Source organism: Tiliqua scincoides, chromosome 4, assembly GCF_035046505.1.
Source record: "Tiliqua scincoides isolate rTilSci1 chromosome 4, rTilSci1.hap2, whole genome shotgun sequence".
Lineage (NCBI taxonomy): Eukaryota > Metazoa > Chordata > Lepidosauria > Squamata > Scincidae > Tiliqua > Tiliqua scincoides.
In genome coordinates, this window is record NC_089824.1 from 50,546,572 (window position 1) to 50,571,661 (window position 25,090).

General features: G+C 40.9%; 1 protein-coding gene across 5 annotated transcripts in view; it reads left to right on the plus strand.

Annotated features, from left to right (window-relative positions):
* The window catches only part of TRAPPC8 (trafficking protein particle complex subunit 8), an 83,019-nt gene that overhangs the window by 12,160 nt on the left and 45,769 nt on the right, over positions 1-25,090 (plus strand). For 3 of the 5 annotated variants that reach the window (XM_066625358.1, XM_066625361.1, XM_066625363.1), the window contains 9 exons: positions 4,328-4,417; positions 5,185-5,359; positions 9,310-9,463; positions 11,228-11,318; positions 14,508-14,764; positions 19,012-19,127; positions 21,269-21,419; positions 23,541-23,641; positions 24,161-24,266. In XM_066625358.1, the coding sequence (XP_066481455.1) occupies positions 4,328-4,417; positions 5,185-5,359; positions 9,310-9,463; positions 11,228-11,318; positions 14,508-14,764; positions 19,012-19,127; positions 21,269-21,419; positions 23,541-23,641; positions 24,161-24,266 (1,241 nt within the window). The remainder of the gene's footprint in view (positions 1-4,327; positions 4,418-5,184; positions 5,360-9,309; positions 9,464-11,227; positions 11,319-14,507; positions 14,765-19,011; positions 19,128-21,268; positions 21,420-23,540; positions 23,642-24,160; positions 24,267-25,090) is intronic. The other 2 variants (XM_066625359.1, XM_066625362.1) reach the window with 1 other exon arrangement.

Sequence of the window (25,090 nt, forward strand, 5' to 3'; positions counted from 1 at the left end):
CTGGGTCTTATACCTAATAAGAATATAACATATTTCAAACCAAACCGAAACAATCTTGTTTTAGTGATAATGTTCATATGTGAGAAACAACTTCTGTATATAACTGTTTAATTGAGAGGAGTTGATAGAAAATTTATACAGGGAACCTGAGATGGATTGTTGTGTAACTTCTTGTTCTATACTCCAGAAAGAATGACTAAACCATTTGGGTATATTTCCCTCCTTACCATCTGTGCAGCAATTAGTACTTGAATTAGAACAATGTCAAAGTATTATTATTTATATAGCACTCTTTGAGTGCACCATGTATTTCACATATATTATCTTAATGTAGCCTACAGCCTAAGGTAAGTAAGATAAAATAGATCAATTTCTGCACAGTTTTCTGCATGTCTACTCAAATGAAAGTTCCACAGTGTTCAGTGATGCTTACTGCCAGGAAAATAAGCCTTAGAAATTTATAGTTGCAAATAGATGTTGCCTAAATTTGAGGTACATTGCAATGTCATGGGATATATAAGCTAATATTATGGGACAAAATTCTATTACTGGAATCTGTGCAATCCTGTTTCCATTTACTGGGCTTGGGAGTTTGCAAAAGGTTATTGAAGAAAACTTGCCTGTTGCTGCATTATATCTTAATGCATATAACTAAAGCTCCTAGGAATTTAGGGCAATGGAGTAGTGAATAAAATGGAATGCTAAGACATTTCTCTGACACCCTCTTACTCTGCTTCAGTTAACCACCCCCAAGCCAGTTCTGTTCTCTTCCTTCCTCTTCCATCCTACCCTGGCCAAATCTTTGGAGAGGCAAATATGTGTTCAGAGCTCAGCAGCAAGAGGGGGATGGATGGATGGTCTGGACTGGTAAAGTTTTGGGTAGGAAAAAGGTTAGTTGCCTTCTCAGAGTGACTTTTCCTAGAAAAAGCAATGGCCAAGCTTTTTTGTTTGAGCCACATGTGTAATTAACCATGTTCAATTTATATAGTGTGAAGTTCTGAGTGTCTTCTGCTTTACAGTTTGGAAAGAAAATGTGTGAAGGCAATTGTGTGTGTTCAAAGGCAGGCACAGATTGTGTCTGAATGATCTCTTGGACCTCTTGAGTGGTGGTTCTCATTTTGTTTTTTATTCTGAAGAATAAAATTGAGGTACTTATCTACACATGTTGATGGAAGTAGTCTGACTGATAGCTGAGTTGCTTACAAATACTCAGCAGATGTCAATGACATGTGGCAAACACAGAGGACTGTGGCGGGAGGCCAAAATTTCTTTCACACGTTAATGTTTGGACTCAGTGACAAACCTCAAAAGAGACTGTGGAAAACCATTGAATTTTCCCCTTGACTGTCACATGTCGTGGTTACCCAGGCCTCAGTGCAGGTGGGAAGCTGCTGAATGTGTGCTTTACCAGGTAACTTAACTCCGGGAATTGCTTTTGTGGACATTGTGAACTAGAAATCTGCAGGCAAAGATTTAGTCAGTGTGAAATTTAGCCCCTCTCTCTTTCACTTGTTCCTGCAGAATGCAACTCTTCTTGCCCACAGATATTTTGCAATGGGAAGAAGAACACACACACCCCTGTTCCTCAGATTTCTGGAGTATCTGAGGAACTGATGAGCTCTTCTGAACATGAGTGTTCTGTACTATAGAAGCATATCAGCCAGTGAGGAAGAGGTGTTTAAATGTGCTCCTTTGGAAGTGAAGGGTGCCATTGCTACAGCTTCAGGTTTTCTTGGTTGGAGGGAAGGGCAGTGAGTGGGGCTTGGTCTGCCAAATGAGATGTGCCATTGATTTCTAACCAGCAGCCTTCTTCTGGGTAGCACCCTGGAATACCTTGTGATTCCACTGCAGGCGTGACCCACCCAAAATTGGGTTGTGACTCACAGTTTGAGATCCACAGATATAGGGCATATTTAAACTCATTCACTCAGAACAGGAGCAACAGAACTGGAGATGGATTCGTATGCCATCTCTTCCCTTCTCAGGTTTCGATTCCATAATCTTGATACTTTCTTCTACAGTAGAAACACTTGCCCAAGGTCCTGAATCTCTGATTTGTTTGGATGGACTAAAAATTAATCAAGAGTAACTTCCTTTGTGTATTCTCTCATTTTAAATTGTATGCTAAACAGAGCAAATCTTGAGAGGAAGCTAAGAATGTCACAGAACAGCCATTAGATAGAAACAGAGAGTGTGAATGCAGCATCTTGGTGCTCTGCTGTACTTTGTTTTCAATGCAGAGCCACTTGGGTTGTCTGTTCTTGAGTGGCTTCTTTTGTTGTTGTTTGCCCCTTTGGAAGCATGGGGACAGCCTGTTAGAGCGGTGTTTCTCAGACTGTGGGTCGGGACCCACTAGGTGGGTTGCGAGCCAATTTCAGGTGGGTACCCATTCATTTCAATATTTTATTTTTAATGTATCAGACTTGATGTTACTATGGTATGTGACTGCATTTGGGGAAATGTTACAGACCTATGCTTTGAACAAGCTACCATGTATATGTTTTTAACAATGATAGTAAATGGAACTTACTCCTGGGTAAGTGTGGATAGGATTGCAGCCTAGGATTGTAAAAATTTTTCCTGCTTGATGATGTCACTTCTAGTCATGACATCGCTTCTGGTGAGTCCTGACAGATTCTCATTCTAAAAAGTGGGTCCTGGTGCTAAATGTGTCAGAACCACTGTGCTAGAGGATTCTCACCATTTTTCCCCAATAAATTGCATATGTAACTATGGGGAAATGTGTAACAGAGACCTGGATAATGAGGACTCCCTGTACTGGGGGGTCCCTGTACCTGCAGATCCTACATCCATGGTTTCAATTATCCATGCCCCCCACGCACTCTCTAGAGCAGGGGTGCTCAATCAGGTGGATCGCGATCTACCGGTAGATCGTGAGGCAAAATGAGTAGATCGCGGAGTGCCGACCCCCCCCTTCAGGTGCCTCTGGGAGGAAACGCTGGGAGTAAGGCCCATTGTACTCAATGGGGCTTACTCCCAGGTAAGTGTGGCTAGGATTGCAGCCTCACAGCCTAATCCTAGGCATGTCTACTCAGGAGTAAGTCCTGTTATACTCAGTGGGGCTCAAGGTACACCAACATACATTGTACACATAAATGTTATATGTTATGATGGCGCGAACATTGTAAAAAAAACTCTGGTAGATCTCCGGGCCTTGCTGGGTTTCAAAGTAGCTCTCGAGCCAAAAAAGTGTGAGCACCCCTGCTCTAGAGACTCTTCTGAGTTCTGCAGAGGCCATGCATGTCTGTAAAACAGGAAGTGACGTTTTTATGCCCTCAGTGGCTTCCCCAGCCCTCATAATGCCTTTTAATGGCATAAAAACATCACTTCTGGTTTTGCAGAAAAACCTGAATTGGCTTTTTTGGCCTTAACGGTCGTTTTGAACCCCACAGAGATGGCTAGTTAAGAGGTAAATTGAACCCAGTTTCCCAGTCAGTCTTGGGCATGTTCTCTGTCACTTTCCACTCTCTCACAAAAGAGGAACTTTCACTTCAATATGAACCATATCAGTTTTCAATTTTTGCACTGTATATGAACTTTGGAAACTAAGGCAATGGTTGATGGGCTAAATGAGAATCAAACATTGTTTCAGATCTTGGTTTTGTTACCTAACTGATTTTGAATAAACTATTGTTCCTTAAGGTTTTATGAAATGGAAAAGTATGTCTTAGTTTTAAGCCAAAAGTAATAGCTTGCATTCCTCATGCTTGCTAGAACTGTAGAGCAGAGAGCCCACAGCACAAGGTTTGTTTCTGTAGTAAAAGCAATGTCTGAACTGAGTCAGTATTTCTGAACCATTGTAAAAGGTTGGTCTGTTTGGAGCTGACAAATAATCCCGTAGCTTTCTGATGTAGCTGTACACAGTTGTGGAATATTGTGAGAAATACTGGAATGACATCTGAAGTAATTCTCATCCTCATGTCATATGATTGCATGTGAGAATCTGGGAGCACTTCATGGTTATCTGTATTCCTAGAGGTGTGTGTTTTGAATTGAGTGAAAATGCTGCCAATACAGTTTTATATTATGCTAGTTTTTCTTCATTCTATTAAAAACTTTCTGTTTTTGCATCTTCCGTTTGTAGTTGCAGCAGTTTCCATTGTATGAGAATTGCAGTCTTTGAAACACTAGTTCAGACTAATTTATAACTAATCATACTGCAAAAATATTAAAAGAAATAGATATTACTGTTGAAATTGGTTTTTTGAAACAATTTCTTTTGCAAGCTGTTAAATCAGCAAAAAATCAGTGTAGCTTTTATCCATATCTTAAAGGTTTCCATAATTTCTGCTCAATTTTATTTCAGCAACTACTCCATGGTTTGAGGCTTATAGAGAGAGTCTTCTTCAATCTATGCCAGCATCAGATCATGAATTCCTGAACCACTATGTAGCCTGTATCCTTCTAAACAGAAAGATATGATTTCTCTGTAAGATGCAAGATGTTACTTTTCTGTGCAAAGTCTGCCAGTCATGCAACATGTTGCAGTTACCTGGCATTTTCAACAAAACAGTTGTGTTCTCCAAAGTTTTCATCTGAGATGTAAATTGAAAACAAAGTGTTTCTGTAATTCTTCAGATTATTATATATCTCTTTGAATATACGTAGAAAAGAGCCCTGATTATTCAGCAAACCTAAATTTTATATTTTCTCTTCAGCATGCAGTGATTTGGCACTACCTACTGTTGAACTAAACCAACTTTTTAGAAGAAAAAATGTCCTTTTCAGCTCTCTTCCCCAAAACTGATTTGTGTTAATATTTTCTTTTATGTACTTGTTTACAGACATTATTTTAAATTAATTAAATGAACGTTATTGAATATAGTATTGTACAGTAATCTGTTTTGAAATAATGAAACGCTTGCATATGTACATGGATTTGTCCAGACTTTAATACTCTCAACAAAGAGAACTCTTGTAGGCAAATGGACAGCTGCATGAACTGATTCAACAAAAATGTAATTTTTCTAAATCTTGGGTTAGTTGCTGCGTATCTTGCTGTTACGCTGGGGATAGGTTATTCAAGATAATAGTTTCTAGCTATTGCTTAGAAGTAAGTTCATTACTATTTGAAAAAGAAGCAGTTTCTCTTGAAACAGTGCTAAAGAGATGCACCAGCACTTTAAGTTGTATATTTGTGATTCATCCTTAACATTTATCCAGGCATGCTTGTTGTGTCATCGAGTGAGCCTGAACCTGTGGAACAGTTTCTCAAGTTGTCACAAGAACAACATAGAATTCAACACAGTAGCGAATATTCTTATCCAAAATGGTTTATTCCAAACACGCTCAAATATTATGTTTTGTTGCATGATGTGAGTGCAGGAGAAGAGCAAAGGTAAGTAAAGTTGCTTAATTGAGATCTTATGAGGTTTCTGAAATATGAATTCTGAATTTGCTACTCCTGTCTGCACCTTTATACTTTAAGGTAATTCAGTAGAATCCAACTAGAACTGAATTTGTATGTCTGTTCTCTTTGTTTCTAGTATTGTGTGTGTGTATATAATCTGTCAGTGTAAGACATGTAAAACTGCACTGCCATATGCAGTCTGAAAGAGAAATCTGACTTATTTAAGTAGATTAACTTAAATCGAACATCATGGATTTAGGGATCCCAAGGCAAAGAATGAGATCTCTCTGGCTCCTGTTAAGAAATGTTAGTATTTTTTTTATTAGCTAGTCTTCTTAGAGCTCAGTACTGTTCACAAGCTATTCTGGAGGAACAATTAGGAGTTAAAAATACTTGATAGAAAAAAGTTGCAGAGGTATGTAAAAGCTCACTATTTAATTCATGTAGGGTGCAATCCTAACCCCTTATGTCAGTACTTTCCAGCACTGGCATAGCAGTGCCAATGGGACGTGTGCTGAATCCTGCAGTTGGGTATCACTCACGGAGACCTCCTCAAAGTAAGGGAATGTTTGTTCCCTTACCTCACAGCTGCATTGCCCTTATGTCAGTGCTGGAAAGTTAGGAGTGCGCCCTTAGTTGCTTCAGCATAATGGGATTTTTTTAATTTTGAAAAATTGGAGCTTGTAAACAGTTGTCTGTGATTAAGCACTAAGACTCTACTTCAGGTTGATTAATATAAGGTAAATGAGTTAAGATTTTTTTCAAGCTGCTTGTACTGATGTGAAAATATGATAAATACAGTATAATGCCAATAGGCTGCCTCCTGATGATCCAGCATTGGAATCTTGTTGGAAGTCTTCCTGGCTCGGGAGCAGGGAAGGAGAGAGAGAGAGAGAGAGACCCCATGCCACCCTCAGTAGTCCAGCATATTTGATAATCTGGCACTACCCAGGCCTAGAAGGTGTCAGGTTATCTGATGTCTGTGGTAATTCAGATACCAACTTCTATGTGTTCTGGAGGGCATTCTGGAACCTTTGTAATATAGTATTAAAGCATGTTGCTAGACCAAAGAGTCTTTCTGGAGTTTTTAGTTTAAAAAAGCCATGCAGGTCTGAAAGTGTCAGTTGTTTACTCTTTGTAGTAGTGATGGCTGTTCAGTTAAGTTTCTAGAAATGCTTTTTCCTTTAAAGTGTAAGCTGTTATGTGCTGTGCTTGTGCACTGAGCAGCACAGTCCTAACCTGTGCTGGAATAGGCAGGCTGTCTGGCCTGCGCTGTATCCAGCACAGTGGTGTTGCTAGGGGGGTGCAGTACGCACATGGGGGTGACACGCACTGGGGGATGACATGCTAAAATTGCAGTGGTTAGGATTAATAGCATCATGTCATAAACCGTTGGATATGGAATTTACAGCAGAATGCAGTGATAAAAACGGGAGTGAAATATCTCCTTTCTCTCAAATATTATGCAAAACTGGAAAACAAACTGCATGGAGCCCTATGGAAAGTGAAACTGAGCCATATTGTGCGCTTACTCGCAAGTAGGTGAAATTGCCTTAGTCCATTGGAAAGGGCTGGCTGAGAGGAATCCAGTGACACATGAAAGGTCCTGATCCAGTGAACGCAGCCCACCAAAAACACTCCGAAGGAGGTCTCTCCTTCCAAGCTGGCAAATGTTTTTTTTTGCTTTTTTTATTTAATTGATGTTTAATTTTTAAAATATACATTCCACTTATATTTACATATTCATACATCAACAATCTTTCCCCCCCTTTTTTCCCTCCCCCCATGAACAGCGACCATTAACATTAAGTATTTATATCTGCAGCCATAAGCACACCTTTTGGATTTTATCCATTATAACAGTATTGGCCCCCCCTTCCCTTACCCATCTTATATATCTCAACCATTTCTTTTTTGTCTCGGTTTTCTTGTCTTCCGATGTCTTATCCTGTTTCAGTATTGATACTATGTCTGATTGTATCCATTCAGACAAATACCAATTCCATTTTTCCACAGTCCATTTTGATGCTTCCACCCATATGCTATAACTGCATGGATAGCTAGAATCATAGCTTTGAATAAATCCTTATTATGTTTTTTTACTTTATTATTTCCCAAAACTCCCATAAATAACATTTTCCCAGAGAGTTCCAGCTTAAGGTTACATAATTCCTCCACCTTTTCAAATATCAGTTGCCAAAAATCACTTACCTTAAAACATTCGCACCAAAGATGGGCATAATAACCCTTTACCCTCCTACAGTGCCAACAATTTGAATTCCTTCCCTTAATCATATAAGCCAGTTGGGCAGGTATCCTATACCATTTCAATATTAATTTCATCTCCAGTTCTCTAAATTTTTCCATTCTAATCTCCAATATCCTTTCATTATTCTGTCTGTCTCCTGTACTGACATTCCCACCACTTTCCCATTTTATTTGTATTAACCTAATCATACAGTCTCTATCTTTATTCATTAAATTGTATAACTGTTTTGCCATACCCTTTTTATTATTCTCTTTAAGACTATATATTTTTTCAAATTGAGTATCCTCTTCATTTAAAACTCGGGAGTATCTTTGTTTTAAAATATTATATAAAGCCAAGATCCTTAACCAGTATTTTCCTCCCACTTTCTCCAATAGTTCTTGTATAGGAGTCAATATCCCCTGAGGATTATATAAATCCTTCACTCTAAAATAACCCTTTTCTTTTAACTTCTCCCAAAAAGTTTTTTCAACGTTTTTAAATTCCTCACTTAAAAACTCAAGTGGGGTCCATTTAGAAAATTTTGGCATCCAATTGGGTTGCATTTTTCCCCAAACTTTTAATGCTAACTGCCTTAGTCCTACTGTAATTTTAATTATCTTTTTCACTTTCTGTGTAAATATTCCAAAATTAGCTCCTCCTCTATTTATTGTATCTTCTCATCTCACCCATTTATTCAAATTTGATATCTTGATAATGAAACTTCTGGCCATGACATCACTTCTGGTGGGTTCTGGACAGATTGTCATTTAGCATCCCAGTGCTAAAAATTTGAGAACTGCTGCAATAAGGTGTTAGTAAGTTGACACCGGGTGTGTGTGTGTGTGTGTGTGTGTGTGTGTGTGTGTGTGTGAGACACCACTAGTGACTAAAATCACAGTTAGGAATAACACCATCATGTTATGTATCAATCAGTGTGTAATTTCATGCAGAATGCAATGAAACAAACAGCTTTGAAATATCTGTGTTGTATCAAAAGCTACAGCCAAAAACCAGTGGGGGTGGGGTGATGGTACATTGCCCCACCCACCACCCAGGGTGTTGCACCACTCACTGCATGGGGGTGATGCGTTGACCTCCCCCACCTAGTGATGCCACTGATCCAGTGCAGGTTAAGTGTGGGCTGGGGCGCAACTTGGAATAAGGGTCTTATGTCGCCTTACCCCAAGTAATGCCCTGTGGAGCTACTCAGATTTGCACCAATGAAATCATTGGCCCAAGTCTGGGTGGCTTGTGTAAGGCTGACTGGGCTGGGATGGAGGTTAGGACCGACCTAAGTGCAAGATCCTGGTCCCACCCCCCTTCCCTTACTAGTCTGCCCACCAGACTAGTCGCCCTCCCCCCGCCCTGGCACATCCCTGTTCCACCCTCCCCCTGCTCTCCCCAAACACCTGCAGCAGGAGGCCGGCATGAACTTACCTGCCTGTTTCAGTGCTGAGGCTGAATCTGACCTCAGCTGGGCCAGTGCAAGAACACGTGCTGGCCTGCAAACTCACAAGGAGCCTTATGGCATATTTGCATCACTCCTGGGTTGGTGCAAGGGACTTGTGGTGGCTCAATAAGAGCCTAGGATTGCACTCTAAATCATATTCTGTAGGTATAAAACTGAAACAATTTTTGTCAAGTGATGTATATAAAAATATTCTTGCCGTGTTTGATAATTTTTCAGGGCTGATTCAGTCTATGAAGAAATGAAGCAGAGATATGGAACTCAGGGATGCTACTTACTTAAGATAAATTCTCTAGGGTCTAATAGAGGAGCAGATGAACAGATTCCTGATCCCTGGAGCCAATACCTCCAGAAATACAATATCCAGACCCAGGTATATTTTATATATGACTGTTTTTCTGTAATATACTAAAGATTATGGACTGTTATTTAGAGCAGTTTGCTTGCAGAAACTACTTTTCCCCATTCCTGACTCCCTAACAAAGTCTATGAGTGCTGCACCACCACCCCCAAAGCTGTTCTGCAAGGAGTTATCCTCTCTGCTTCCAGATATTTCCTCCTCACTTTGCAACTCTGCTTCTGCTGAGGGTTCCCTGACCCTTGGGGGGTACCTCAGGTATTTCCATAGGGAGGAGGGATGGAGAAGGTAAACGCTTGTGAGTGCTGCGCTCTGGATGTTACCCTATGTGTTCTTTCTCATTCTCTGATAATTTGACTATGGTAGTATGACATTTCTGCCAGCTGTTCAGTTTTTTAATGCCTGCTTTCAATCAAGGCTGGAATACGTAAGACTGCTTATGGAATGCTGAAATTGAAATAAAAAATCTGGTTTTAGGTTTCCAAAAATAAGATGGAACAAATAGGCCCAAACAGTTGTAAAGGACAATATTAAACATTTATGCATTATGAATTTTTGTCTGAAACTTTAAGTTCAACTGAGCCTGGGATGTAGAAAAGTTAAAGATGGAATACTTGAATCTCCAATTGGATCTGGAAATTATTTTCAACACTTTTTTCTGATATGGTATAAGACTGTTTATATTCTGTGAATGTACTTGCAAGATCGTGCCTTCTGTCTGCTAAGAAAGACCATTACAAGGCTAAAGTTCCAAAGTATGTCTTCAGCTTGAATTGATGATAAATTCCCTGAAATTGCTTTGGACCCGCACATTTGCATGTAGGTGGTCAGGGAGAGATGAAAGTGTTTGTTACACTGTACCCTATATTAAACTCCCAGAGAAAATTTTGTCTGGGCACTTGACTTTCAGATATTGGATTTGAAAAGAAAAAAAATCTGTTTCCTTCTGATTGTAAATTCAGTAATGTTTTATTCCTGTGTCAGCATTCAGAATCGTACAAAATATATATACTCTACTACTGCCATAGATCAAATGATCTCCTAGCTGCAACTGTAGTTCTGTTCTCTTTTGCATTTATGTTATAGGATTTTAGAAGTCACAAGGATGACTTCTACATTTAATTTTGTGTGTGTGATTACCTCAGGTTTTAAGCAAATAGATTTCCTTAATGGGAAACATTCCCATTTTCTTAATGGGAAACATTCCTGTAGTAAAAATTAACAAATTATGAAGTAAAACATACTTTCTCAACCTCTTTGTAGTATAGTTTTAAAAGCCATACTCTTTGAGATATTTTGTTCAGAAAGAGGGTCTTGACCAGGGACTATTTCATCATCAGCACATTTCTCCTGTCATCATAATTACGCTTTTTAAGAAAGTGCATTACCATTTTGCCAGCTCACTAAACAATTCCTCCTTCTGATTATCTTTTACAGATAATTGGAAAGACTCAGCTGATTTTTGTGGAGCTTTAAAAAGGTGTAACCCAAGGCATTCTGACCAAAGTTGATCTGTAGCTATGTACATCCCATTCTCTTGCTCATCTATCATTGGGTTTTATCCAAAGTGGCAATCTCTTAAGTACTTTGCATCAGGGCTGATAAATATTTGAAGTTCAACGTTCATCAGGAATTTAATGAGGTTCAGATACAACTTTTTGAATAAGCATTTAAATGGAGCTACAAATGTAATGTCACGACCAAATTATGATGATAAACATTTAAATGTTGTATTTTTTAACAGCTGAACTTCTGTTTCTTTTTCTTTAACTTGGACAGGAGCCTTATGAAGATGGCCCATATACAGTAATTCCAAATAAGAATGCTGATAACTTTATACCACTGGATGGGTTAGGTAATGATCCCAAAGGTATATCTCTTTTTATAATTTTTTTTGTAAAGCCAGTGATCTCTGGAATACTGCAGGTCCTCACAGTTATTGTGTGTGAATTTTCCCTGCCTTTGTCAAGATACGACATTAACTGGTGCAGTGAGGCCTTAGAAACATGTTGTATGAGTTGGAAGTTTCTCGTTCAGATTATCTGTGCCATGAGCAAATCAACCACCATTTGTAATATTATGGTGGTAATACCAATCTGTTTCATGTGGTTGTGTAAGAAATATTCTTGAAATGCTTGGGCTTTGGTGGAAACAGCAAGTCTTAAATGCTGTATAGACATATTGCTGGTACCACAAGGATTTGCTAAGAAGCTTGTGCTGCGGCATTGGTGATAATTCAAGAAAAGCTAAGCTTTAACAGGGAGCAGTAATAGCACAGGTCCTGGCTGAGCAGCACATCCTCCCTCTTCCAGAAAGATAATTGTTAAAGGCCAGACTTAACCTGACCCAGGGAGCAACATACCCAAAGGACAAAGGTTACAGGCCGGGAGAGTCTGGAAAGGCTTCAACAGTTGTATTGGCAGTTGACCTGTTGAGGAGAGCGCACCTGCTGGAGTGGCCAAGGAGCAAAAAGCCACAGGAACTTTCCTGTCTCCCAAGAGAGGAGGCTTAGAACCTATAAGGTGACCAGGCTGGATGATTAGAACCAGGAAGTGAGGGGGAACCAGCTAAGGCCAGGGGAATTTAAAGAAAGGGATGAAAAAAGGGCAGGCTAAGGGCTGGAGTCTAGCTGGAAGAGGAGGCTCCAGAACCCTGTGAGGCTGGAGAAACCCCTGAAGCTGAGGAGTAAGGTGCTGTAAACCTTCCTCTGACCTGAGGCCTGGGAGAGGAAGATACCTGAGGAAGTAAGGTAGGTGGGCATGATCCTAGAGCCCCTACATAGGCTCCTTCCCCTATATGGGTTGGGACCCTTGACACCCTGACAATGATGTTGTATTCTGTTTGTTGGTCATTATTGCTATCTTAAAAGTAAGGTACAGAATGTCTGTATATCCTAAAGTAAAAAATGCAGCAATTGTTGAAAGGAACAGTGCAGTAATTTTCAGCCAGTTTGCCACAGCACGTTGGTGTGTTGCAAGTAGTCTGCAGTACTACCTTGAAAATATTCTTCTGCCAAACTTACTCAGTTTACATCAGTGGCTCCCAAACTCTCCCAATTTCTACCCCACCATTCTCTCCAAAGAGATGAGTGGGGGTGTACGGATTGTGTCACTGCCTTCGCCCCTGGAAACTGCTGTACGATTCTGTGGAGGAGAGGTAAGGGCAGCAACGCGATCCGTATACCTCCACCTTCAGTCCCTTTGGGGAGAATGGTGGAGTAGAAATACAGTAAATAAAATAAATTACTATGGTCACACTGCAGCCAGAGGCAAAAGGTTTTTCTAAGCTTACCTGAGGCAGGGATGTTCACCTGTGGGGTCCAGGGAGCCGGCGGACAGCTCTGCAGGGCTCTCTAAGACTCCAAACTGCTGAAAATAGTTAAAAAAACCCAACAAAACCACTTCATGTTTTTCCATTTACTATTTTCAGCAGTTTGGAGGCTTGGGGAGCCCTGCAGAAGAGTCTGCAGGTTACCTGGATCCCCCAGGAGGTTGGTGCTGCCTCAGGTAAATAAAAAAAGAACCCCTTTGCCCCCAGCAGTGGTGTGATTGCTACAATCACACCAGTTTGGGAACCTCTGGTTTACATCTATCTGGAGGTAATGTCCCCCTTTTTTGCTTCAGCACTTCTGTGGAGCAGAAGTTGTTTTGATACACTTGTACGGTGGCTGGCTTATCTTTGGACTTACCATAGGGTTCTGGGCAGGTAGTGCCATTTCAGATTTTGTTTTGCTTGTTTTTGGAGAGAAGGAGAGTGTTAATTCAGGGAGAGGTGCTCCTGAAGTCTTATGATATAAGGTCTGAAACTCTGGACTAGGGAATCTGACTACCCTCCCCAACTGCTGCTACTACTTCTGGAGTTTGTTATAATATTGGTAATTGTCTGCTTGGTTTGGCCTTATTTCTCTTTAATCCCTTGATAGTTGATTGTTTCACAGATTACAAGCTTGCATGTGGGCTTAAAAACCACATGCCTATTAATTAGTAAATGGGCTCTGCAGCAAATGGTTGTAATGTATCTTTTCCTCACTGAGGAGTAACACTGGTTGACGGCTCTAGCCAATTGGAAACAGAGGCCTTGTAGGACAAGAAAGTTTCAGGAAAACAGAAGTGGCGAAGGATGTCTGTTTCCTTTCCCACTCCTTCAAGCCTGTTCTGCTTTACTATACAGTGCTAGAAGATTAGTTTAGGTTACTGTTTACTAGCCCCAAAGCTGAGCATTTTATTGCTCTATGACACTGCAGGATGGGAAGGGATGGTTCTGGAAAATGTGAACAGGACTGGCCTTAGGAGCTGTGGGGCCCAATTGGAAATACTTTTGTGGGGCCCTCTCTAATTTTGCAGGTCTCCTCTACTAATTTTTTTATCTCTTGTCTTTAATGGAACCAGACCAAGGAAAAAATTGTTACTTTGATGCAGGTGGATAGGAGTCCTGTACCTATAGTGGTATAGTGTCCAGCCTGCAGTGCTCCTTGACTCTTGCCTGTTGCTGCCTCGTCTGCAGCAGCCTGCTCTGGAGCGAAACTCCAGGGGGAGAGGATGGCACTGGGAGCTGCGAGGGCAGGGAAAGAGCAAAGTGCACATACTGCCACCTGCATGACACCAATTTTGGGCCAATTGGAAGCAGTGGTGGGTGGGAGCTGCTTCCAGAGTGACCCAATTTCGGGCCAGTCAGAAACAGTAGTAGGCAGAAGGGCAGCACAGGGCTGCCACCATGCACAGGGCCCAATTGGACAAAATTGTCCCAGTGCCTAAAAGCCAGCCTTGAATGTGAAAAAGAATTTTTTTTCTCTTTTTCTCTTGAAATATTCTTGAATAGTGCAGCAAGTAGTGATTTTAACCTTGCAATACTCCTCCTCTTTTCTGCTGGAATACTTCTTTATAAGCAGCTAGGGGCTTAAGAGGTCTTTTCTCTGCCCTTGTCAGACTTTCTTTTTGTTTTAATCCTGATGAGAACCTTCAATATTCTGCCTAGAAATTCATAATGAAGGTTTCATAGAAACAGAAATTTCTATTATCATAGTTCTTAATGCGTAATCTTTATACAATTTGTTTTTCAGAAGATGGTTTATCAAATAACTTTAAGACTCACCCGCTGCAGTTTGATCATACGAGTGACAGCAGTTGTTTTGATGGCACTGATTACATAAAATCGAATACATTACTGAATGAATCGAAGAAATCCAGTACAGGGACACCTCATGGCACGTGTTTGACACTCACAGATCACGATCGAATTCGACAGTTTATACAAGAATTCACATTTAGAGGGCTATTGCCACATATAGAGAAAACAATCAGGCAACTCAATGACCAGGTGAGTCTTTTGCTGCCAAAATAGTTGCTTGCATTGCTGATAAATAAGCTCCAGATAAATTCCAGTGTAAATCTTGTTACCTGGATTCTGTAGCAGATGTGATCCTTTGATTGCTTATTTAGGTATAAATCCCATTCAGTTCAGGCGGGACGAATCCTGATTAAGTATGAGTAGCCTTTTAATACACTTAGAATTGGGAGGGAGCCATGAAAGTCAGGGGGGAATGTCTTATTTTAGATGTGGTAATATGGTGAATAAACCAATATTTTTGCCATATTACCCACATAAAATATTGTTGGCAACCTTCAGTCTCGAAAGACTATGGTATTGCGCTCTGAATGGTGGTTCTGGAACAGCGTCTAATGTAGGTGAAAAGACCAATTCGGGATTGACAATCCCTTCCACACTGGGAGCAAGTGCAGTCTGTCCCTGGTCTGTCTCCCTGGCTATGGGCCTTCTTTGCCTCAGTCTGTTGGCCAAGTGTCTCTTCAAACTGGGAAAGGCCATGCTGCACAGCCTGCCTCCAAGCGGGCCACTCAGAGGCCAGGGTTTCCCACCTATTGAGGTCCATTCCTAAGGCCTTCAGATCCCTCCTGCAGATGTCCTTGTATCGCAGCTGTGGTCTACCTGTAGGGCGCTTTCCTTGCATGAGTTCTCCATAGAGGAGATCCTTTGGGATCCGGCCATCATCCATTCTCGCAACATGACCAAGCCAACGCAGGCGTCTCTGTTTCAGCAGTGCATACATGCTAGGGATTCCAGCTTGTTCCAGGACTGTGTTGTTAGGAACTTTGTCCTGCCAGGTGATGCTGAGGATGCATCGGAGGCAGCGCATGTGGAAAGCGTTCAGTTTCCTCTCCTGTTGTGAGTGAAGAGTCCATGACTCGCTGCAGTACAGAAGTGTACTCAGGATGCAAGCTCTGTAGACCTGGATCTTGGTATGTTCTGTCAGCTTCTTGTTGGACCAGACTCTCTTTGTAAGTCTGGAAAACTTGGTAACTGCTTTACCGATGCGTTTGTTTAGCTCGGTATTGAGAGAAAGAGTGTCGGAGATTGTTGATCCAAGGTACACAAAGTCATGGACAACATCTAGTTCATGCGCAGAGATTGTAATGCAGGGAAGTGAGTCCACATCCTGAACCATGACCTGTGTTTTCTTAAGGCTGATGGTCAGTCCAAAAACTTGGCAGGCCTTGCTAAAACGATCCATGAGCTGCTGGAGATCTTTGGCAGAGTGGGTAGTGACAGCTGCATCATCGGCAAAGAGGAAGTCATGCAGACATTTCAGCATGTCTCCTCAACCTGGAGACAGGGTTGAGCAGTGAAGTGGCTAAGTTTGCAGATGACACCAAACTTTTCCGAGTGGTAAAGACCAGAAGTGATTGTGAGGAGCTCCAGAAGGATCTCTCCAGACTGGCAGAATGGGCAGCAAAATGGCAGATGCGCTTCAATGTCAGTAAGTGTAAAGTCATGCACATTGGGGCAAAAAATCAAAACTTTAGATATAGGCTGATGGGTTCTGAGCTGTCTGTGACAGATCAGGAGAGAGATCTTGGGGTGGTGGTGGACAGGTCGATGAAAGTGTCGACCCAATGTGCGGTGGCAGTGAAGAAGGCCAATTCTATGCTTGGGATCATTAGGAAGGGTATTGAGAACAAAACGGTTAGTATTATAATGCCGTTGTACAAATCTATGGTAAGGCCACACCTGGAGTATTGTGTCCAGTTCTGGTCGCCGCATCTCAAAAAAGACATAGTGGAAATGGAAAAGGTGCAAAAGAGAGCGACTAAGATGATTACGGGGCTGGGGCACCTTCCTTATGAGGAAAGGCTACGGCGTTTGGGCCTTTTCAGCCTAGAAAAGAGACGCTTGAGGGGGGACATGATTGAGACATACAAAATTATGCAGGGGATGGACAGAGTGGATAGGGAGATGCTCTTTACACTCTCACATAATACCAGAACCAGGGGACATCCACTAAAATTGAGTGTTGGGCGGGTTAGGACAGACAAAAGAAAATATTTCTTTACTCAGCGCGTGGTCGGTCTGTGGAACTCCTTGCCACAGGATGTGGTGCTGGCGTCTAGCCTAGACGCCTTTAAAAGGGGATTGGACGAGTTTCTGGAGGAAAAATCCATTATGGGGTACAAGCCATGATGTGTATGCGCAACCTCCTGATTTTAGGAATGGGTTAAGTCAGAATGCCAGATGTAGGGGAGAACACCAGGATGAGGTCTCTTGTTATCTGGTGTGCTCCCTGGGGCATTTGGTGGGCCGCTGTGAGATACAGGAAGCTGGACTAGATGGGCCTATGGCCTGATCCAGTGGGGCTGTTCTTATGTTCTTATGTTCTTATGAACTTTGGACTTTGCTCTCAGTCTGGAGAGGTTGAAGAGCTTTCCGTCTGATCTGGTCCGGAGATAGATGCCTTCTGTTGCAGTTCCAAAAGCACGCTTTAGCAGGACAGCGAAGAAAATACCAAACAAGGTTGGCGCAAGAACACAGCCCTGCTTCACTCCGCTTTGGATGTCAAAGGGGTCTGATGTGGAGTCATCGAAGACAATAGTGCCATTCTTGTCCTTGTGGAAAGATCTGATGATGCTGAGGAGCCTGGGTGGACATCCGATCTTGGGGAGAATTTGAAGAGGCCGCCCCTGCTGACCAGGTCGAAAGCCTTCGTGAGATCTATGAAGGCTATAAAGAGTGGCTGTCGTTGTTACCTGCATTTCTCCTGCAGTTGTCTAAGGGAGAGTACCATATCAGTGGTGGACCTGTTTGCTCAGAATCCGCACTGTGATTCTGGTTAGACACTCTTTGCAAGTACCTGGGGCCTCTTTAGTGCGACTCAGGCAAACAACTTTCCTACAACGATAAGGAGAGAGATGCCATGGTAGTTGTTGCAGTCACCCCTGTCGCCTTTGTTCTTGTACAGCGTGATGATATTTGCATCCCTCATGTCTTGAGGTACTCCACCTTCTCTCCAGCAGAGACAGAGGATTTTATGCAGCTCAGTGACGATTATCTCTTTGCAGCACTTTAAAATAAAATTGGGTTGGCAGCCTTCAGTCTGGAAAGACTATGGCCATAACACTGATGTTGGCAGTATTACTTGTGGTCCAGTGGGTCAGACAAGGGTTCATGTGTACCCAGTGAATTTTTTTTGGTGCCTCTTCCCCACTACAGGTTCTACTTGGGATCCCATCCACTATTTGTACTTGCTTTCTGACTGTTGAAAGGCTTTTATTGGTCTTTTGATACTGGTTTTTCTAAAAAAAAAAATTGACTTTTCTTTACTAAAAGTACTGTTCTGGTACTGAAGTACAGTGCACACTTTCTATTTTGGTATGAAGTGAAAATGCATTGAAATTACAAGGTGATCTGCGTGAACATGTATAGGATTGCACTGAAAATGTTTGAGCTACTTGTGCACCATCATCACATTCTTAAAGCATGATTTCAAATGTAATGGAAATGCCGAACAAACATTTGACTAAGTTCGTATGTTGATTTAAATCGGGCTTTAGGGTATTGTGAATGAACTGTAGCAAGCCTTGGGCTTGGATGCTTCCCTCTTACCATGCACAGAGCTTTAGCCTCATTTAGTATAAACTGCAGTTTCCTGAGTTTGAATATAAAATAATTGATTGCAGTTTATTCAAAAGCGGAAGTGTCTGTCTCCATCCTTGGCAAGGTTTGGAAGCCTTTACTAATCATAATTAAGAGATCAGGAGGGAGCTGGGAACATTATGCCTGCACTAGGATTCAGGTATTGTAGACATAGATAGAAAGGGCCCTCAGTATCTGTGGGGGATTTATTCCAGGATTCCCTCCACGGATACTGAAATCCATAATCCATAGATAATTAAATCCATGGGGGACTGGCATGGCACTGCAGTAACTTCCAGTATACCCATCCCTTTGGGGGTTGTGCACAGCCTCCTCAGAAGGCCTTCTGCACATAACTGGAAGTCACTTCCAGTATGTGCCAGCAGCTTCCAGTCATGGGCTTGGCATCTACAGATGCTTAAATCTACAGATATGTAGACCCTCCTGTATTCTAAAAGTTACAATGCAAATACTATAGAATTTCCAGTCTTGATTTTTCAAGATCTCTCGAAATGGGTGTGAAGTTGCTCTCAATAGTTTTCTGTACTTAATGTAATTAACTTGTAATTCAGTTATAGGGTAAATAATGTAATTAACTTGTAATTCAGTTATAGGGTAAATATTGCTGTCTTATTTTTCAGTTGATATCCAGGAAAGGTTTGAGTCGATCGTTGTTTTCTGCTACCAAAAAATGGTTTAGTGGCAGTAAAGTTCCAGAAAAAAGTATAAATGAGCTGAAGAATACTTCTGGTTTATTGTGAGTAGATTTATTCATCATTAAAATATATTTGACTGCTACAAATTCTATATGTTTCCCTGTTCAGGGCATCAGTTAGCATCATTCTTAGTTTCCTATTGTAGCTCTTCATAACCTGTTAAGAACCTGTTAAAATAAACAAGGATTTGCTGTGTATGGAAACCATTTGTTTTGAATCAAACTCATTGTGCAGATTGTAATGAGGAGGCAAGAGTGCATGAGTTGTAAGCTTGTGCTGGTAATGCTAAACCATGGTATCTGAAACTGGCTGATACTCTTAGAAAATGGTTCTTAAGCTGAATGGAGGAGTAGTTCATCAGTGACTATTAGCTATTGATTTTGTGTACGGAAGTGGTAAGCCTCTGATTAATAGGTGCTGAGGACAAACCAGGGATGGCTATTGCTGCCATGCCTTTCTTTGAATATCCACAGACATTACCCTAGTCATTGTTGAAAGTAGGACATTGGAATAGCTAGATTTGAACTGTAGTGTTCTTATGAATATTCAATTTTCAAAACCTTTATTGGCGTAAAGAAAGGAAAGAAACCCAAATAGTGGTCCAAGAATACTATCTACATCATACAGTGATTAAGCTCAGCTTCCAGAGACAATTCTTATATAAACATGGTACAGAAATTTAGCCATATTAATTGATACAGCCTCATTCCTGCCAGTTAGTAATTGTCTAACGATGTCCATTTCTGATCCATTAAGCGACACTAGAAGAGGGAGTAAATAATGGCTCCTTAGATCTGAGTAGCGGATACAACTTAGTAGAATATGGAGGACTGTCTCCAAGGAACCTGTGCCACAACAACATGCTTTGGATTGTTTAGCATTAAACCTAGCTTTCATCTCATTTGAGGGAACGGCATTAAATCTAGCTAGGGAGAACACTCAGTGTTCATGCAGATTCGTTAAGAAAGTTAAATAATTGCTGCTGAAATCAGCCACCCAGAGTAATCCAAAATGAAGGTATTTGGGCATCAGCTAGGAGCTATTATTTTTCAGTGTCCCATACCCGGGTATGAAGGGTCTTAAATGCTATTGTCCATTGCATCATGTCCAGCAAACCCAAGGAAAGCCCCAAAGATTGGACTTTCTTACTGAGTAAGATCAGTCCTGGAAAATAAAAGGAGTCTTCTAAAATCTTTTTCAATAAAGGATCCTTTGCAGCAGCAAAGCCAATTCTGAGCCAATGTTTGAAAAGGCGCAGCCAGGCTAAAGATTCCACTTTATGTTGCCTGGCTTCCAGGCATAACACGGCATACGGTATGCATCGTGGTACTGCAAAGATTTTATAAAGGAAGAGACTGAATCCTCTCGACCGTAATGCAGAAGGAAGAAATCCAAATGGGGATTCCATATAAAAAGCTGTGCTACTACCTTAATGTTGAATATCTGGAGCGCTGCAGGAATGAAGAAATTCCCCCAATAAAAGAATAGACTAATAGCTTGGGCTGTAATATTACTTTTTTTTATTGCTAATTGCCGGTGTATTGTCCATGAATGCCTATAATGAAACAAGACTCCTAGATATTTAAACATTTTTACTTGTTGGATAACTTGACCTTCAAAGATCCATGTTGTCGGTTTCCAAGAGCGGCCAAAATCTACTATTTTTGATTTGTCGAAATTAAGTATCAACTTGTTTTGTTTAAAATATTTTAAACATGTCATTATTGTTTTAAACCAATTTTTGTACATGCTAATAAAAGCACATCATCTGCGTATAGTAGTATGGGCAGAGCTCATTGACCAATTTTGGGTGGATGGGCGTCTATTGTACGTAATAAGGGAGCTAAATAGTTTAAAAACAAGTTTAAAAGGATGGGGGCCAACACAAAACCTTGTTTAACACCTTTATTTGTCATCACATCTGTCAAGGCCCCATTGGGAGATAACCTAATTTGACAGGAGGTGTCAGTATAAAGATTCCCAATTAAGAAGAATAATCTTGTATCCATACCCAAGGCTACTAATTTGGACCACAGAAGATCCCTGCTGATCGAGTCAAATGCCCCTTTAGATCCAAAAAGGCAGAGTATAGTGCAGACTTACAATTAGCTGTATATCTTATGAACATGATTCTGTTTCCCTTGGAACTCAAGGATTTATTGTCTTCCCTTTTTATTTATAGGTATCCTCCAGAAGCTCCAGAGCTTCAGATCAGAAAAATGGCAGATTTATGTTTCTTGGTGCAGCACTATGACCTGGCATATAGTTGCTATCATACAGCAAAGAAAGACTTTTTGAATGATCAAGCAATGCTTTATGCAGCAGGAGCACTGGTTGGTGCCTTAATGTGACTTATTCTTGAAAATGTATCTAATGCCCCTTTTCTTTCTTAACTACAGCTTTGCATGGGCTTCTTTTAGCTGAATATCAATTATATGAACCTTCTAATTCAGTTTCTGCTAGGGAGCAGGGTGAACAGTAAGGGAGAGCTGCTGCCTTCATGCCCTTCTATTGGACTTTGCAAAAGAAACTGTTTGTCTACCATGGGAAATACTGCATTGGGACTAAATGTACCCTTGAACTGATCTACTTTTATATAGAATAAATGAAATGCTGAGGCCCAGCCCCACTACCACTGGCCTCGGCGCAGGTGCTGCACTGGCCCCAGAGTGCCTTACAGCACACTTTGCGACATCCAGAGCTAGCAGTAAGTGAAGAGTGTGCAGGAGTAGCTAGATAGAATCGAGCTACTGATTTGATTTAGTTTGTTGGGATTTTCAAGGGTTTGCTTTAATGAATTGTCAAGTTGAATGAAGTTTGGTAGACAGAAAAAAGAAATTTATTCATGCCATAGTTTATTCCATACTTAAATATTGCTTCTGAACTATAAATTGAAATAGTGGATTGCAACTTAAACTTTTCCTCTGGGGGAAGGAGACCTTAAGATACCACTCAATATGAATTTTCACTTATAAAAATGAATGTTTATTTACAAGATGGTTGAAGTAAGTTTTAAAACTATTTACTAAATATACCAGATCCTTGAACTTAATTTGTTTAGTCACACCTGACATAGTATTTTTGATGTGCATAGGCTACCCCCGAAGCCAGCTGGTCATTTGTGGAGGGTGATCTGAGGGCTGGAGATTTTCACTTCTGGTTTTCAGCTGAAAACAAGTGACTATTTTTGGCCTTCAGAATGTATCAGAAGGATTTTGGTCCCCAGGAGGATTTTTGGCCCTTTCTGGCCCTCAGAACACGCTTGAGACATGACTGGATTTGCTTACACAGGCCAATACACATTTTGCTTCCTTAAACGTTACACCAATTCCTGGGTATATTTGGGGTGCTGATTCCAAAAATGGCATCCGTTTTGCCCTATCACGTCTAGTTTTGGAGACACAGCATAGCCTCTTTAGTGAATGGTTCATGCAGCTTCCTCATGAGAGAGCCTACACCATGGCTTAAAGTTTGGGAAAAACTACACCACCACCATAAAGTTTGGGAAAAACTCTTCTGGCCCTCAATTTTGTAGGCCTGTGTTATCTGCAGGTTACAGAATCTGTGGGGTTTCCGGTAACAGAAGCCCCAAGGCACAACTGTATTGTGATCTTCTCAAAAAGAAAGAAATATAGGATGTGTACTACCACCTCAGGGCCCTATCCTATCCTTTCTAGTGTCATTGCAACCACAATGCATCTCTCTGGCAAGAGAACAATCATTCCTCTACCTTGAGGAAGTCTCCATGACTGCCTCAGGATGCAACTCATGCCCCATTGGCACAATTGCATCAGCAGTGGAAAGTTTAATAGGATTCGACCCTTGGACAGAGTGGGCATTTGCCCCATCTTTTGCCTTTCCCTAATACTAGCTGGGTCACATAATTACTATCTTTGCATGCTTTGTAGCATTTTGTTTATTGCTGTTAAGTCAGTATGCATGCCCCCTCCTCATTACAGCATGAACCAAGAGTTCATTGTTGGAGTGTGTTGGTATTTGATAGGATTATCTTTTTTTTTAAAAGAATAACTGGTTCAACATAGTCACAGAAAGGAGTAAGCGTTTTGGAATAGGCAGCATTTTTTTCTTGTGACTTTGGTTTGATATTCTGTGCAGCTGTTGCTAACCCATATTAAAATAAGTCTTTGGTGACTTTTTAAAATCAGGGTTTTCAAAGTGAGTGCACAAAGATGCATAAGTCATTTGCTGAATTGCCATCTCTGTAGCACTTGTGCTTTTGGTGACTTTTGTTATGCTGCAACTCTTGTTGTCAAGTGTGTAACTGTGAATCATCTCAGTTGTACAACATGCTAAAAAAACAAACCTGCCCACTACAAAATTGACTCTGTAACAGTAATTTTTTATGTGTGGAATTTACTTGTATACAAGTAAATTCTTTATTGGTAACCTGTGTTCCAAAAATACTGCTAATAGTGACCATGTGTGTTTCATAGGAAATGGCAGCAGTATCTGCTTTCCTTCAGCCAGGAGCACCTAGACCGTACCCTGCTCATTACATGGATACTGCAATCCAAACCTATAGGGATATCTGCAAGTAGGTGGTTATTATCTTCTGCTGAGAAACTGACCTGTAATAGCCCAATTCAATATTTTTGCTTTCCATTGCCCAGTGATGATGCATGACTGCTACTTTCGTAAATACAGAGTAATCTGTAGAGGTTTGTATCTATGAATAACATTATTCTGGTTGGCTTGGAAGTTACTGTTAGCCTACCTAAGAACAAATTCATTGTCCAAACAGACATAAATTCATGCCCACAATATATCTCAAGTTGTATCTTAATTTTACCAAATAAGAAACCTAGTTAAATCTTATGCAAGTAGTTGCATGGAGTAAATTGGTATAATTCTGTATAGCAAGACAATGGTTTGGTGTCTATCATATAGTGCCAGATAGCCTTCTTTCCAGCCCTGTTTTCCAACAATGAGACCACTTTTAATAAAGGAAATGCTGTAGCAATATTTTGTTCAAAGTGTGACATGCTTTGGGTACCACTTGTGAAATATGCCTTGTAAGATGTATGTAACTGGACTTACATTTCATGTCTTCTAGGAATATGATGCTGGCTGAGAGATGTGTGCTGCTTAGTGCTGAAATATTAAAAAGCCAAAGCAAATACTCGGAGGCAGCTGCTCTCCTGATACGTTTAACCAGTGAGGTAGAAAAGATTTTATTGTTCTTGTATGTTCAAATGACTTTTCTTTGGTGGTACTTCCTTTTTTTAGTATTTTCTAGGTGGACTGTTTCCTGGAAGAAACGTGTATTACACATGGCCTAATGCTTCTGATGATTTGTGTGGCTATTACAGAAAACTGTCTACTCCATTGCTTCATGCACATACCCTGCACTTGTTCATGTTTAGAAGCATCCTGAAACTCCAACCATGGCCACAAAAACAGGCCCCTAAATACTAATTGAGTAACTACATTTAGAGCATCCTGTTAGTCTTCCCTGAGAACAAAAAATTATAAGGAATTTAAAAGTGTAGTTTCCAGTAAGATATGGTATGGTAGTTATATAGTTCCTTATGGTGGTAGGACATACATAGTATAAAGCAGGGGTGTCCAAACTTTTTGGCAGGATGGCCACATCATCTCTCTGACACTGTGCCAGGGGCCTGGAAAAAGAATTAATTTACATTTCAAATTTGAATAAATTTACATAAATGAATATATTGGAGATGGAACTTATATGAATGAATGAAGGTCTTGTAGTAGCTCAGGGCCTATATAAGGCCTTGCACAAAGCAAGACCAGTCTTTTGTTTGCTGCTGCTGCTGCATCACAGATGTGAATCAGCAAGCAGTGGAGGAAGCTCTCGTCCCACGCCTCATGCAAGAGGTCAAACAGTTGGCTGTCACGCTGAGAACAGTTGCATCAGGCCAGTGCGGGCTCCAGTGGCCCCAGGGCCGGGGTTTGGGCACCCCTGCTATAAAGTATTATAGGAATTAATTGACTTGCTATGCTGAAGTTTTCACATTTT